Source organism: Ambystoma mexicanum, chromosome 5q (assembly GCF_040938575.1).
Source record: "Ambystoma mexicanum isolate Mex_15411 chromosome 5q, UKY_AmexF1_1, whole genome shotgun sequence".
Classification (NCBI taxonomy): domain Eukaryota; kingdom Metazoa; phylum Chordata; class Amphibia; order Caudata; family Ambystomatidae; genus Ambystoma; species Ambystoma mexicanum.
The window spans coordinates 1012409120-1012424714 of NC_090933.1; the positions used below are offsets into that span (position 1 = coordinate 1012409120).

Here is a 15595-nt window from a genome sequence, read left to right on the forward strand (position 1 = left end):
CTAAAAGCAAACACATGCACAGTATCATGTTTCCATGTTGTTCAATTAGCAATGTGTGTATCAACATCTGCCTCAAGGTGGTTGGTGAAATGGTACATTTCATATGTGCTGATCTGTCTTTGTGAATGCTGCTATTCTAGTACACTAACATAGGTAACTATGGAAAGAACATCACCAGGTGTGTAATTTGTCGGATACGTTCAGTATGTGTTCTGGGGTGGATTTATCAGCTTCTTGTTCACTCTAGATTTGCATTGAATGGACTTTGTCCAACATAAACGTGCTTTCTTTGCATTTCACAGCAAATGGCATTCAAGGATGTTGGCTATACTTTTTCACATGTTCATGTGGTGTCTTTGATCTTCTAACTGTTACATTTTTAGATTCTCTTTTCCATCGGAGTAAGACTTGCCGTTATTGCTATATATCCAGCTCTTGGCTTTGAAACGCTATTTCAATTGCCATCAAATTGGCCTCCTTAATGCATTTCCACTTGACCTTGAAGACCTAATTTTTTTCATTACATTCACTTCACTCTTTACAATGATCTTGAGTCTAAAGGTATTGCCCCTCCAGATGCACATGTACGTGCTTTACAATAAAGACACCCTTCCATAGCACAATAGTGCATTGATTACAAAGAAAACTTGCAATCACTTTAAGTGAATTCGAATTGAACTTCTCTTTAAATCATCGTACAGGTTACTGTAGATTTTACTTTACACCTTTCGATTCATTTTTAAATAATGTTAAAAACAGAATAATTTTTTGTGAGTACAGTTTAATCCAGACAACTGTTTACTGACAACATCTAGGATTCTGATGCCACCCAGTTCCCGATTAAAAGCAGCTGAAAGAGGTAGCCACACAATTATGTCCCAAATAAGTTCAGCATAAATGGGCATCAGGTGCTGAAGATAAGTGAAACTGTACGATATTTCGTTTTACTCTTATGAATTGTTGCTCTACTGAAAAGACAAATGTGTTTTTTGCTACTTATTGGTTTTGACATGATCCCAATTTTCTTGTTATTGTATTGGTTTTCATACATGCTAGATTATCAGTCCCATTCAGGAGACCACATTCCAGTCCAGGTTTAAATTAAGCATTATGGTACTTGTAGTCCTGGTTTTATAATGGGGAAAACCAGGGCTACAGAGGACTGTTGTCTTCGAAAGATATGGATAAACAGCATCTTGTATTGCTTGCAAGGTAGCTGGTGGGATTGTGTGTCCCACAGAAGTAGGATGTGTGGTTACAGTATTGGTTGAGGAAGATGAGGTGGAGGAAGACAGTCTACTACTTGCTTATAAAGGAACAGCATTTCTGAGAGCATTGTGGTGGTTGGATTGGGTGTAGTGGTGCATGGAGGAGGTCCAATAGGAGTACTGTCAGGGTAGTCCGCACTCACTGCATTTCACTTTGGTAGCTTTAGCCTTTGGTATGTTCCCAACAGTGGTAAAGATATGCCACACACATGATTCTCTCTTGGTGTGAGCACGTCCTCTACCTCCTCTTCATTGTCTTTGTGAGTACTGCACTTTTTTTGTTGTGTAGGTCCACCAGCTGGTGGTGGTGGCTCTTGGGGAGGAGGGATTGCAATAGCTTGCTAATATTCTTCCGAGTTTGTGCTCTGTGCTAGATTGTTAAGGGATAATGAATAAGAATAGGTGTAGGAGCTGTGCAAGGGGACCATTTTGAGCTAGCGTAAGCTTTTGCGAACACGTCATCATGCCGCACATCTGCCTGTAGTCACCTGACACTGTCCAGAAAGCCAGTGAACGTCAACGGACACAAAAAACTGTGGAAAAAGTTGCAAACATTTCAGAAGTGTTCAAAATGATGCTAGAAGGTGGAAAATGTCAGAGTTTTAAGGTGCAACTTTGTAAACTGGAGAGAAATGTTGCTATATTGGGGTAAGTATGATATTTGTAAATTGTAGGAAATTAAGAATGGATACACTGGTAAAAACCCATGCAATTCACTGAGAAAAACGTTGTTAAAGATATGTTATGATTACAAGTATAGCCAAAAAACGTCAGAAATTCACCAGTTATGCTAAGCTAATCAACCGTAATTCACAGCACCACTGTGCACTGCTAAGAATAACACCCATGACATCACCAAGGCTTAGACAGCAGATTTGAAGTAGTTTTTGTGAATGAAGGGCTTGACATTCTGCAGGAGGCAACATTGTTAAAAGCCATGTGGGGCTTCCTCGCTTGGTGCTCATTGATGGACAGGCATCTGTTAATGAAGAACCCAAGGAATGTAGTGTAGGTGGTGAGCTGTTGTGTGAAACCCAGCTGATTCAAAGCAGAGAGCCAGTTCTAGATGTCAGGGAGTACGGTGTTGAGAATAGATAATATTGTCCCTAGGATGTTCACAATCACCACTTAAGAATCTGAAAATCAATATTTATTTCCATACTGATGCCACCTTGGCTGCAATTTCCTGAAGAACTTTTATGACAATTAAACTAAAAAGGAAGACCCATACAATATTTCGAGATATTTGCGTGAGTACTAATGTTTCTGTCACATATCTATTAAAGTTATGTCATCTATCACACACTTTCTGGGCTGCTTACTTCATATCCACCACACGGATTACATGTGACATAGTGGATAGGATTAAGTGTGTAAACAAGTTCCACACGTTTTCCAATTCAAATGCAAATACATTATTTGGAAATCTTTCACCTCTCTTTACAATGAAAACTCGAAATGTGTTATTTCCTCTTTACCTTTTCATACCGGTCTGTGATCACTCCATGCTGCAAACACATCTGCAATTCTTTGGCAAGTGATACTTGACAATATTTCGAGATATTTGTGTGAGTACTAATGTTTCTGTCCCATATCTATTAAAGTTATGTCATCTATCACACACTTTCTAGGCTGCTTACTTCATATCCACCACACGGATTACATGTGACATAGTTGATAGGATTAAGTGTGTAAACAAGTTCCACACGTGTTCCAATTCAAATGCAAATACATTATTTGGAAATCTTTCACCTCTCTTTACAATGAAAACTCGAAATGTGTTATTTCCTCTTTACCTTTGCATACTGGTCTGTGATCACTCCATGCTGCAAACACATCTGCAATCCTTTGGCAAGTGATACTTTTCTCTCCCTGCAGTACATAATCTTCATCACAGGAATACTGTACTGTTGCCCCAAGGCTAAAACACAGAAATAAGAAAAATGAATTAAGTACATATAGATCATAATTCTATGATTCTCTTTATAGTAAAAAAGTAAAGCTTGCAACCAAAAAATAGTAATACAATATCCTCATCTGATGCGTTGTCTGGACACAACACCATGTCCATGTGGAGACAGTCTTTGAAGAGCGTAATACTTCCACATGCGCAAAATATCTTTCTACACCCAGATTAATCCCTGCATTCGAAACACTTTTCTAGTAGGGAGGGTATCCTGAAAATCATATAGCCAGGGACTCAACAATCATTTTTGCTGAACCCTACTTTGCTATTTTCCCTAATGGATATTATCTGGCTGTCATTCTCCTTAGGCCTTGCACATGTACAGCTTCTAATGTGGACAATAGCCTTAAATGGCAACTAACAAACGTCCTAAATAAATAAATGCACGCTTTCAAACACTCAAATGTTGGTGATTGCTGGGAAGGATTGCCATATGGCAAGGGTTTAAAAGCCCTAGCATTTTTCATTTATATAACCTATAAAAAAAAATGATGATGGTAATGTATCTCAGAAAGGGTGGTTTGATGGAATTACTACTGCCCGCATGAGCACAAGGATGAGTAATGGCTAGACTGCATACTTGAGCGAAACCAAAGGTTGATGACTGGAAGCTTTTGAGCAAATGATAACTATGGGCACAGCTCTGGGCAACCCTTCAGACCATAACTTTTTCATCCTGCCAATCCATTACAGAAGGGGAAAGACCATATGCAAATCAGGCTTGGTTACACCCCAAAAGAAGCAGTCCAGCCCAAACTGCTAAGGCACATCCCTTCTGCTGAAGAACAAACGCATTCCAAGACATGTTTCAGCCTTGTTGGGCATCATCTGTGAGGAGTAGCTAGGGTCTCTAGGCCAAGACGACACGGGATCCACGTCTGGGCAAACACTTCCCACTGGAGGTGACTGAAGCAAAACCAGATAGCTGGAAGGTTTTGCATAAATCATAACCACAGGCAGAGCCCTGGGCTACCCTCTAGACCATTGTTTTTCAGCCTGTTAAATGACTACAAAAAGGGAAAGAGCAGATGTATACTCAACCATCACACTTCTTCAAAACAATGGTGATCCCAATCATGAAGTTTAAACAGGCACAGTTAGGAGATAAACCACATTTTCCTTTTATGGCAACGTGGCAGGCTATTCTTTTAAGCAGGGTGTGAATGTGAGACAGTGGCTATACAGATAGCAATAGGACAAATGTCCAAAATAAAGGAATGCCCAATTTAGGTTCTAAACAAATATATATCCTTTAAATAAACACACCAATCCACAGTAAAGAATGTCATAGACAACCCCAAAAAACCCACTCATGTACAGGAAGGCAGAGAAATGCAGACTGTAGCACTCTGGATACTTAGCAGAGAGGAACAGACAATGCATAACTCCAATGTTTGTCAAAAAGGGTATGTCTTTGTGAAACAGGTACACAAGGAGGAATAACCAGACTCTAGTTTCCTAAACTAATAGACATGGGAGTCTGGGGCCGTCAAACAGTACAGTAATCAGTTGTTGGTAGTTGTATGGCATCAAGCCAGGCATCTCAAAATTGTGTGAGAGGGTCGAACCAGGTTTGGGTGAAGCTATGTGGTGCTCCAAAAAGGGAGCATGTGATGAGTCAGGTTGCAGATAAGGCTCACAGTAGTTTAATGTGGTGCTAGAAAGAAGAGGGTTGATGAGTCTACCATGTTCAGTTTGGTGTCCAAGCTAGGTGAATGACCAAGATGCTTGTGGTTGAAGACACAGTCCGAGACATGGTGGTTCAAAGGCTTCCACAGTGGCAAGCTTCTTCTTCGAACCTGTGCAATCACTGTGCTGGACTTTCAGGGTATGGTGGCAAACTCGTTCAAGTATAGTATTAATAGTTCAAAGAGGTCCCAAGAAAGTGCCAAAGGGAACACCTGGGTCCTGGGTCATGTTGGCTTCAAATGCCATTGAATGTGTTTGAGGATAGATCAATGTGGTTTGCTGTAGTAGAATCAGGAGACATGCTGCTTTGCTTCTACAGTTGTTGCAAGTTCCAATCTGGGGATCAAGGACAAGATGAGCCCTTGTTCATGTTCTCACAACCCAGGGGAAGGATTGTTAACACATGCAGGGGTTCTTAACCTTCAGTGTGGTCCTGGGTACCAGGGAAGCTGACAGACTGGCAGGTCTTGCTTCAGCAGAAGCAGCCCATCCCCAATGTGCCCTGAGGATCAGTATGAAACAGAGCTAATCTGTGCCTTGGTACAATCCTTCACCTCAATGGTTGAAGATTTTGGAAAGATCTGCTCTCCCAAAAGAGGTCACAACTTAATTATTCTTGAAATCCTGCAATGAATCCCAAAATTAATCAAAGGAAAAAGGAAGAGACCCTTCCATATAAAGTAGACAAGCAACAGTGCATTGGTTAAAAGCAGCAGTGCTATAATAAAGTGATGTGGGCCTGTTTGTCTCATACACAAAATGGGTTTTGCTGCAGGAAGTGTGGGAGAAGGAAGGAAGGAAAGAGATGCCCACAGATGGAGCATTTTTTCTACATTTTGCTCTGCTTAAGCCTGCCACCTTCTCTCACCCTACACTTAAAATACCCTATTGTGTGCAACCCGCTTTTGAGAGGCAGGACATTGTTATGGAATTGCCTATTTGAAGCCAGGCTCCCAGGATATCAACTGTTGTTACCTACAACGATTGGCAGGGAGGAGTTACACAATTGTACTCATGGATGTTCTGTGCTCACAGGTTTGACACTGGTATGCTACAAATCTGATATGGCCTATAATAATTATGCGGGCCATCAGACACCATACCAAAACCTAGATGTGTCTTATATGACCAGGTTGTCCTGCCACCACTTTGGCAGTTTAGCATAATTATGTAGGTTAGGAACATAGGTGCCAATTGAAATGCAGCCACTGCATTGCAGTGACTTTGCTGTCATAGTATCTGTCAAATAGGGCATCTGTGGCATTTGAACCTGCTCTGTGCCACAAAAGAGCAGGGGCTGCAGATCAGGGTGTGGATGCACGGGCATATGTGTATATTATTCTTATGAAAGGGGGGTCTAGATAGAAGACCACCATTTCTGAGATGGAACATTTTATCATTAATACTAATCAAAAAAGCAAGGGCTTCCCTTGCCAAACCTTCAATTGTGGTCGGCTAGCCAGGCCATCCTTTCATTAAATTCCATGCCATAACCATACATTACACCTTTCTCAGTATCCAGATCTGGCAGCTGCTTCAAACCTCTGAGGAGTCATGGCTTGAAGTGTTCTTTCATGAAATGACCCTTGAAGTTATATTATGGCCCATTCACATCTACACCACATGGTCTGGTGAAGGTTTGACTTCTCTGGTGGACAAACTAGACTAGAAGGAGTGCTACATGCACAGTGTTATGCCATCTGTATGTGCTCGCCAAAGAGTTTCCGTTTTGACTTTGATGAGGATTTCTACTTGGACTGCCCTTCCCATTTACTGAAGGTCTCCACGATTTAGTTTTAAAGGTGGGAATATACATTGGAACACAAATAAAGGGAATAAGATCAAATGTAGTAAATGTTAGTTGTACATTAGTTTCAGGTCATCCTGGAATGGTCTCTTTACTTAATCAAAGAATGTGCATAAGGGCATACAAACCTCATCCTACTGGGCCCCACATATGCAGCATTACAGGATGCTGAACTGCAAAGGTGACTTTGTATGATGCACCTGACCCCAGCGGACGGCATACCTGCCTTGAAGCAGATGCGTCTGCAACTTGCAAAACTAGAACATGCGGCTTGTTACCAGAGTTGGAGTAGCCATCTGACAAAGTATCACTGAGAACATTGGGATACGATTGAGATGTGAAACCAGCCTTTGATTTCTGTGTAAATATTTCTTCACGCACCAACTCCGGTGGCTGTGGGTGTTTTAGAGTGCAGACAGATGCAAAACCAGCAGAGGGTTTCAAAACCAGCCTAAATGATCCTTCAGGACTCAAGGCCTAGTCCAGTGTTTGGAAGTACTTTATAGAAGGCCTTTACCAGCTAGTGTTGTTTGAGAACTAATAGAAGTGGTTGATTTTGAGGAGCCCACGCATGTCTCTGACACCATCTAGCTCTAACCCAGGTGCCAACCTCCCATTCCCTACCTACCATCTCCATGTTGGTGAATCATCATTTTATGAAGTGTTCTTTAGCGCTGGGATCTGGGAAGAATATCCCAATGTGTGGAGCCTCATCTGGGACAGCCCCGGCACTCTTACTGCAAAGATTATGTCACAATAAAAGTGACTTCTTCAGAAGGCAGCAGCTTCTCTACAAACCTAGTACCTGGATCAGACTGTGTGTGCTCACATGTCAGACATCCTTTGGTCTAGAATCTGGTATAGAGAGAGGATCAGGCCAACCCAATATGTGTGTTACCTTTATCACTGGATGCCATTTCTCTCCATAGGAACCTCTTGACATTTTGAGGACAGCTTTTAAAATAAGTGTGCTTAGATTTCCTTTGGTGGATTTGTTTAATGTGATTGGGTTAATCGCTTAATTTAATCGTGTTGCTTTTTTCTGATATGGTAGTATCAGTAATATGCATTTCCAGCATTGTACTATGTTTGGACATTTGCATTATGTAATCCTTTGTCTATGAATGTTGTTTGGGTATTTAACATATTTACACATCACAAGCCTTGTGTGGGCATGTCTAGAGTTGTGTCCAAATTGCAAAGGGATAAAACAAGGGATATATTGTATCGTCTGTTGGTTACCCAATACATAACTAAAGGGTTTATTTAAGAGTGTGTTATCAATGCAATAAACATTTAGTATTAGTTAGAGAAATGACATTACTCCGAATATTAGTGCTTACATGGTAACAATAATGCTGGACGTGCTATACGGTGAAACCAAACATAATTTTAAGCCATTTTAAGATGTTGGAGATTGCAAAAGATTGACTTGCACCAAATGTGCTTTGCAATTATTTGATTAATAAACTACATGTATCTTGTGCATCCAGCTTGCATATTACTGAGCAGCAATTCCAGTTCCAGTGATTCCAAGACACCAACAAAGACAGCACACGGTCTGGAATTGCAATTGGAACAACATCTACCCCTTTGTGCTTGAACAGACAAAGATATCCCCACTTAAATTATATCTTATGTTGGTTCATTTTGCATGTATTATGTTTATCACATATCAGGTAGCTCCTCAGAGTATAGGAATAGATTGCATCTTCCAATTAGATAGTGATCTCCAATGTAAAGTATTGTATGTCACAATGCACTTCTGGAGAGAGATTACATAAATGTTGCACTTGTCCACGGTATTAGTACTAGGCCAGGTTTGCCCTGTTCCCAATAACAGTAGGGAGGAAATCTCAGTGGCAACGTGCTTGCCTTGGAAGCAAGATGACATGAAGCAACACATGTTCTATCCCCGGGTCCGCGCTTAGAAACCTCTGGGTATTTAAGTGCGTTATAAAATTCTGTAACAGAGCCTCGATGCCCCAGGGCTGTGTGAGCGCTTTAAAAATGTAAATAAATAAATAAAGGTCCATGTTAGAAAACCTGTGCACCATTACAAGTGCAAATTGAAGTGTATTTGCAGTAAGACAAAGTTTGCCCTTTGATAAAAACATTATTTCAATGCATGTTTGCACTAGGTCAAACTTAGCCCTATTGCTAATACCATTCTCTATTAGCACTGGGGCAACATTTGGCACTGGTGATACAATGCATTACACGTATATGTTCTTTGCACTAGGGACATTTTTGCCAGACCATAGCCAGTATTTTAAGATTAGCAAATAATTGGGACACTCATCTGTGGAACACATGATCAAGGTCTATGCGGGCAATGCCATTCCCACAGGCCGTATGGGTGCTACAAATGGGGGTACACATGGGGCCCCTGTGTGCAAAATATAGAGACATCTTTTATCAAAAAAAAGATTGCTTCTTAGACACCCTTCAACACATAGTTTTGTCTATGCTTCTGGGGAAAGCTATGGTATAGCTTGCAGACACTATATATGTGAGACCTATTTCAACCTGGGCTTCATTGTGGGCTGGAACAATAGCCACCTAACAAAACACCTAATTAATAATCAAATTACTGTAAGTAAATATCATGAAATTGGTTGGCTAGACCATACAAAGTCATTCCTTCACAAGCTTTCTTGGGCAAAATAATCTGATGATTTGGAAAAGATGGAAGGTCTCTTAACAGCACTGATAAAAGCAAGGGCTATGCAACTCTTGTTATCATGAAGGGAAGACAATATGATGCTCAAAACACAGGTTAGAGCCTACATACCACTTGACCGTTCAAACGGAAGTGCAGTCTATCTGTGTGTGGTGACTGTGCCTCTGCACAGTGCCCTCCTTACGAAGGCCAGGTTTAATGTATTATCTGTGGGGTGGTCAAACAGATATGGACCAAAGACATTGAGGGGGCACAGATAACACATGTATTTGTGGCTGTTTTGAGTCCTTGCCCCGTTGTATTTTGTTATGCCTATTGTTTAAGGATTTACGGGTAGATTCTTCTTGAATATTCTGTGTGAGGGTGGCATATGGTGATGTTCTTCCTGTTAACTTCAACAGCACCTGTGGTGTTTTCACCCTTGCCAGTTAAATACTGAAAGCATGGTGGAAAAGTTACACCTTAAAGAAAGGCGGGATGGGTTTTGTCGGACTGGCCTACAGGGGTTTCACTCACCTGTCCGTATCAATGAGGGAGATGGCGTTTTGAAGTAACAGCTACTTGCTGGAGACATAATCTTTAAAAACATATGTTTTTACATCGAGTGTTTCTTAGACATTGATTTGGTGCATTTCAAGTTTGTGTTTATATATGAATGATGTGTTTCTATGAGTTGTAATAATTGAGGGAGCTGATGCAGATACCATTTTTCTATGGAGCCTGTTTTAGATGGTGATTTCTTAATGTAATGTAACATTCGCCTCTGTGCAGTTTCTGGAAAAATGTAATATCATTATCTGAGACTGGATGAACCCAAGGGCAACAGTTGAGTGGAAGAGCATTTCTGGAATCACTATTGTTGAACTCTTTCATGATCAAATGATGAAATATAGTTAACTGAGCTTCACTCTAGCTGGAGAAGCCCAAGCAGAGGAATGTCAAGGATCATTGTCTTCTTCTAGATTGTGGTATTGGTCAACAGGCTTACAATTTCTGTGAAGGTCGATACATTGTTTTTATTTCTTTTTCTTAAACAAAAGTACTTTCTTTTTTTGTAAAGGTTTGTACCATATACAAATAATAAAAACAAAATATGTATTTTTTGAGTATGAAATGTGATATCTGTGACAGATTCATGGATTTATCGCTCCAAATAAACTTTGGGATTGATTTGATTGATAATTGGTAAATCTATTTATGAAACATTCATCAATACTGTCTACTTAAATAAATGCATTTGTCACAGACTTTGATCATTTCCCATTGTTTCTCAATTCCGATTTTGCAAAGCAAAGTATTGTATTGACATGTCAAAATGAAACAGTCATGGATGGGCTATGCTTTACCTAAAATCAGATCCAGTTCGTTTTCCATTTTCTGGTTCTCCAGGATCAGGGCACATATTTGAAGCATGTTTAATACCTCCTTCATTCACTGTAGAATTGAGAAAAAAAAAATATTCTTTTTTAATCAAGTGCAAAGTATGTACAGATGGAAAGCAAACAATAAATACAGTGATTTTAGAAATCACGTGGTTAGATGATTAGTTTCTACAAAGTAAATATTAGACATTAACCATTTCTTACTGCTTATATTACTGTTGTAGTGATCATAGCCATAATGAGATTAACTAGCATGTCAATATGTGAATTTACTGTAAACATAGATGATGTGTTCATGCATGTACATTTTATGCACACCAAACTGTGCAAAATTGGTAGATGTTGGAGAGGCATTGATGCACCCTCTAAACTTGGATTTGTCCTAGAGGCTGTCATGCATACTGTGTTCTAGTGGACACATCTGCATGTAAAACAATTAAATACCCATCAACAATCAACTGCTAGCCTTTATACTGCTCCTTTAACTGAGTGCCTTAAGGGATTGTCACAACCTGCTTTACTGTGTCTTTCATTCTACCCATCCTTAAATATAAATATGTAAATCAAAATCACAATGCAAGACTGTATCATGTGCCACAGACTTGGAACCATGACACACTCCGATTTGGTGCACACATCCTCTTAAACATCCTGCGTTGATGGGGCATTTATTTTAGCTTTAGTGGGAAGAGTGCTTCCACATGACATGGCAATTCTATCAAGAGAAGAACGAGACCACCCCCCGCTATGTGTTCTATTTCAGCCTCTGCAGATGAATGTCCCACCAAGTCAATATGATTTCAGTGGTGAGATATTTGTAAATAATAGTGGAAATTGGATTCAATGGAACCCCCACAATTTGTAAAAAAAGGGTATGAGACATCGGCCTGTCTCTTACCAACTTTTATTGAACATTTTTCTGGGGAACTGATTATTTCATCGATAGCCATTGCAGAATTGTTTTTGCTACTGATTAGATGTGCCCATATGAGCGCTGTAGTAAAGCGATCTCCAAGCGAATAAACTATGACCCACTGATCTCTGTAGCCCAAAAAAATGTAGAGCTGTTATCAAGGCTTGTATGTATACTTCAGTTGGTATTTATAGTGCTGATAAAATTAATGATCATATTAAAAGTGCCAAAAAAAGCTATTGCAAATGGGTAAAAGAACACAAAGATTTGTATAGCCACCCTGGCAACATCTAATTATAATACCGAAATATGGAAAACAATAAGAGTGTCCTCAAAAAAAGAAATACCTATAAATGGTGTGCCTGAGCCAATATGGGTTGATTACATCAAATCCACCTTGGGTACCACCATCGCAGAGGATAGTGAGTTAGCTATACCTCTCATAACATGGATTTTCGATATGATCTCAATCATAGAGCACCTAAACCAATCTCGTGCCACAGGCCACAATGGTATATGCAATGGCCTATTAACAAGGTCTCCTTATCTATGAGCAAATGCACTACACTTGTTACTTATGGATATCGGTAAAACAGGCATACTCTCTAGCACGTGGCATTAGAGCCATATCCTTCCAATTCATAAATAAGGTTCCTGTGATTGTTCTTCACATTATCAAATGCTGGCAATGCTGGATATTCCAGCTAAAATATTTGTAAAAGTGATCTGGCTGAACTGAGGGAGTGGATACATGTCAAGGGTATTTTGAGCCCCAATCAGACTGACATTTGATATGAATCCATGATATCTTACAATAGTCTTACTTTGGTGTTGGTGGCTGAATACACAAGGTTGAGAAGAGAGATGGTTGTATATTGTGTTTTCATAGACTTTAGTGTCGCTTTCGACACTGTGTTGAGGAACAGATTATGGCAGAAATCTGTGGCATGGGAGATTCCCCCCGGATTACTGAAGATGATTATGTTGCTCCATAAAGATACAAGTATCAGAGTGCGTCTGCTTGGGGTTGGTAAACTGTCAACTGCTATACCCACTAGTAGAGTTGTGAAGCATGGATGTATTGTTGTGGCCACATTATTTAATCTGTATTATTTAATCTGTATTTAGCCGATTTAAATGTGTCTTTCAACGATATACAACGCTGTCTAGTTAAACTAGGCACATCATTTATAAATCAGCTCACTTATGCAGATGATCTTGTACTTGTGGCTTACACCCGTAAAGGTATACAGTCCATGATTGGGGCACTTGGTGTGTATGCATCTCAAAAAGGCTTAAAATGTACCATAGCTAAAAGCAAGATCATGATATTCCCTATGAAAAGGAGGTTGATATCAAGTTCTGTATGGTTAATGGATGGTGCTAAATTAAAACAAGTTCACACTTATAAATATCTCAGGCTCTTTATGGATGACTCCTTATACTGGAATACCCATTGGCATGAAACTAAACTCAAATGCATGGTAATGGTGAACACAATTAGTGCATTTATTGGTAGGAATGGTGGATCATCTATCCATGATATCCTGTTGCTATACACTTTGAACATCTTGCCTGTGCTGATCTATGGGATTGAAATCTGGGGCCATGCTTATGGAGCTGACTTAATCAGATTTGAGGCAAAAATACTGCATACACTATTTAGAATGCCTCTAGCACTGTCTATTGAATTCTTGTAGTTATAGTTTGTTCTCATAACGATAATGTCCATTTACATCTCAAGAACAATTATGTGTTGGGTAAATTTACGGGCACTTAACAATGGTACGAAGACTGTGAAATATGTTTAGGCCTTCCTTTGTCTTGAGAACTATACCAAGTTGGGGTCTTTGGCTAAGATAATAACTCTTTATAACCAATGGTAGGATGGTCTGAACCTTATTGTCACACCACATTCTATGCAGGCGATACAACTCTGGTTGACAATTAAGCTAACTTCTTACAGTTATGAAGATCACAGTGTACAGCTGTCTACGAAGTCCAATAGTGGCCCTTTTATTAGCTATAGAATTGACCAAATTATTAGACCGTCATCTATAGCAGCATTTCCAAAAGGTTGAATTATCAGACACTATCTGCTCTTCTCATTTAACGTATGCAATGTTTTGGAGATGAAAGGTGGGAAAACTGGAATCCTAGGTGCTGAACGGAAGTGTAGGCTATGTGGTGAAAACGTAATAGAAACACTTGAACACATCAATATTACATGTACCACTCTTGTTTCCCTAAGAGCAAAGTATATGAAAGCGTAAAATAACAAAGTATACTCTACTGATTTATGTTCATTATGGCCTCAGTTTGTGGAGGGAAATTATCTAAATCTTATAGATTTTGTTTTCAAATTTTAATGGAAGTGCAGAAATATTTTAGACATATTCTGAAAACTAGTTATTATCTTGTTTTATCTGCTTTTATGGAATTGCTGTTTTGATGTTTTCTTGATATATGTCTATGGGCCTCATTACATGGAAGGCGGTAATGGTTAACGGCCACCGTTAATGGTAACGGTGGCCGTTAACCATTACCGCCTTACTACGAGGTCCCTTAGCGGGTTGGTGTTTTAACGCCTGCTTTTTGCAGGCGTTAAAAACCAACCCGCTAAGGGACCTCGGAGCTAATTACGGCACCGCAAAATTGCGGTGCCGTAATTACCGCCTTCCCCATTCCCATAGAGCCCTATGGGGCAGAAATGGGGAAGGGCAATGGTGGAAGGGGGATTTACCGCCCCACCAACCTTGGAATGGGGCGGTAAATCCCCTTTCCGCCAAGGCGGTGCCGGTATTTTACCGGCATGAGCCATGGCGCTAATAGCGCCATGGCTTACCGCCTTCCGTGTAATGAGGCCCTATGTTATTTACTGCTTTTATCTATTTTCTTATCATTTTATGTTGAATATACAAAGTGGTGGTTTCCTTTTCTCTAAAGTATAATTTAAAATAGTCAACTCTTCCTTCGAACTAACATTTTCCCATAAACCATCCTACCATGCCTATACCTGTACCTCCATAATCTACCGGTCTGATGCCTACATCCATCAGTTTCTCTCCAAGAAATAGTCGAACAAACAAGGTTTTTGGGAAGGAGGGTGCACTTTGCACCAGGGTCGATCATTATTTCAACACATTTACCATTATTCCACATTGGGTCTGCAGCACCTTCAAATCCCTCATCCTCTCCTAATGCAAACACAGCTTCTTTTGTATACTCATACATCCCTTTGATGAGGTTGATCATCTGTGACCAGCAACATTTGATTAGGTGTCCCTTTCTTTTGCACCTGGCGCATCTTGCTTTCAGAGTAGGTCAGGAGGGACTGTTCGCCAAATGACACATGAATCACACCTGAAGCACAGTTTCTGCAATGGCGCTGTGCTTCACATGTTCATTTTTTTATTGACTGGATTTGCAGCTCTTATGAATTGTCTGTATGTCACATTGGCTTTTGTTTGGGCATTGGATATTGCCTCATCTAACTCAGTGACTTTGACTCCTTTGTGTTCTCATGATTTGTGTTATAGAGCTTTCTTTTTTAGAGTCTGAAAACACTTATTGGTGTGTTCAACTTTTTTGGATATCCTCAGAGCTTCATCTAGGGGAGGATCCCCCTTTGAGCACAGTTGTTTCCTGGTCATGCTGCCTCTGCGCTCAAGCATAAATTGATCTCTGAGCCATTTGTCTGTCTGCTGTTCAGCACTGCACGTTCTGGTGAGGCTTTTAAGTGCTGTGATGAACTGTTCCACTGATTTCTCTTGTCTTTGTGCTCTTTTACCAAAAATGTACCTTTCCAAGACACTCATTTTTATCTCATAGAGTGTGTCCATTTTGGAAATTAACTGTTTGTACTTGTTCAGGTCATCTGACATTTA

General features: G+C 40.0%; 1 protein-coding gene across 5 annotated transcripts in view; it reads right to left on the minus strand.

Annotated features, from left to right (window-relative positions):
• Positions 1-15595, minus strand: part of CSMD3 (CUB and Sushi multiple domains 3) — a 3270409-nt gene that overhangs the window by 1934472 nt on the left and 1320342 nt on the right. For all 5 annotated transcript variants that reach the window (XM_069621531.1, XM_069621530.1, XM_069621528.1 and 2 more), the window contains 2 exons: positions 10760-10847; positions 3065-3189 (listed from right to left, as the gene is read on the minus strand). In XM_069621531.1, coding sequence (XP_069477632.1) covers positions 3065-3189; positions 10760-10847 — 213 coding nt within the window. The remainder of the gene's footprint in view (positions 1-3064; positions 3190-10759; positions 10848-15595) is intronic.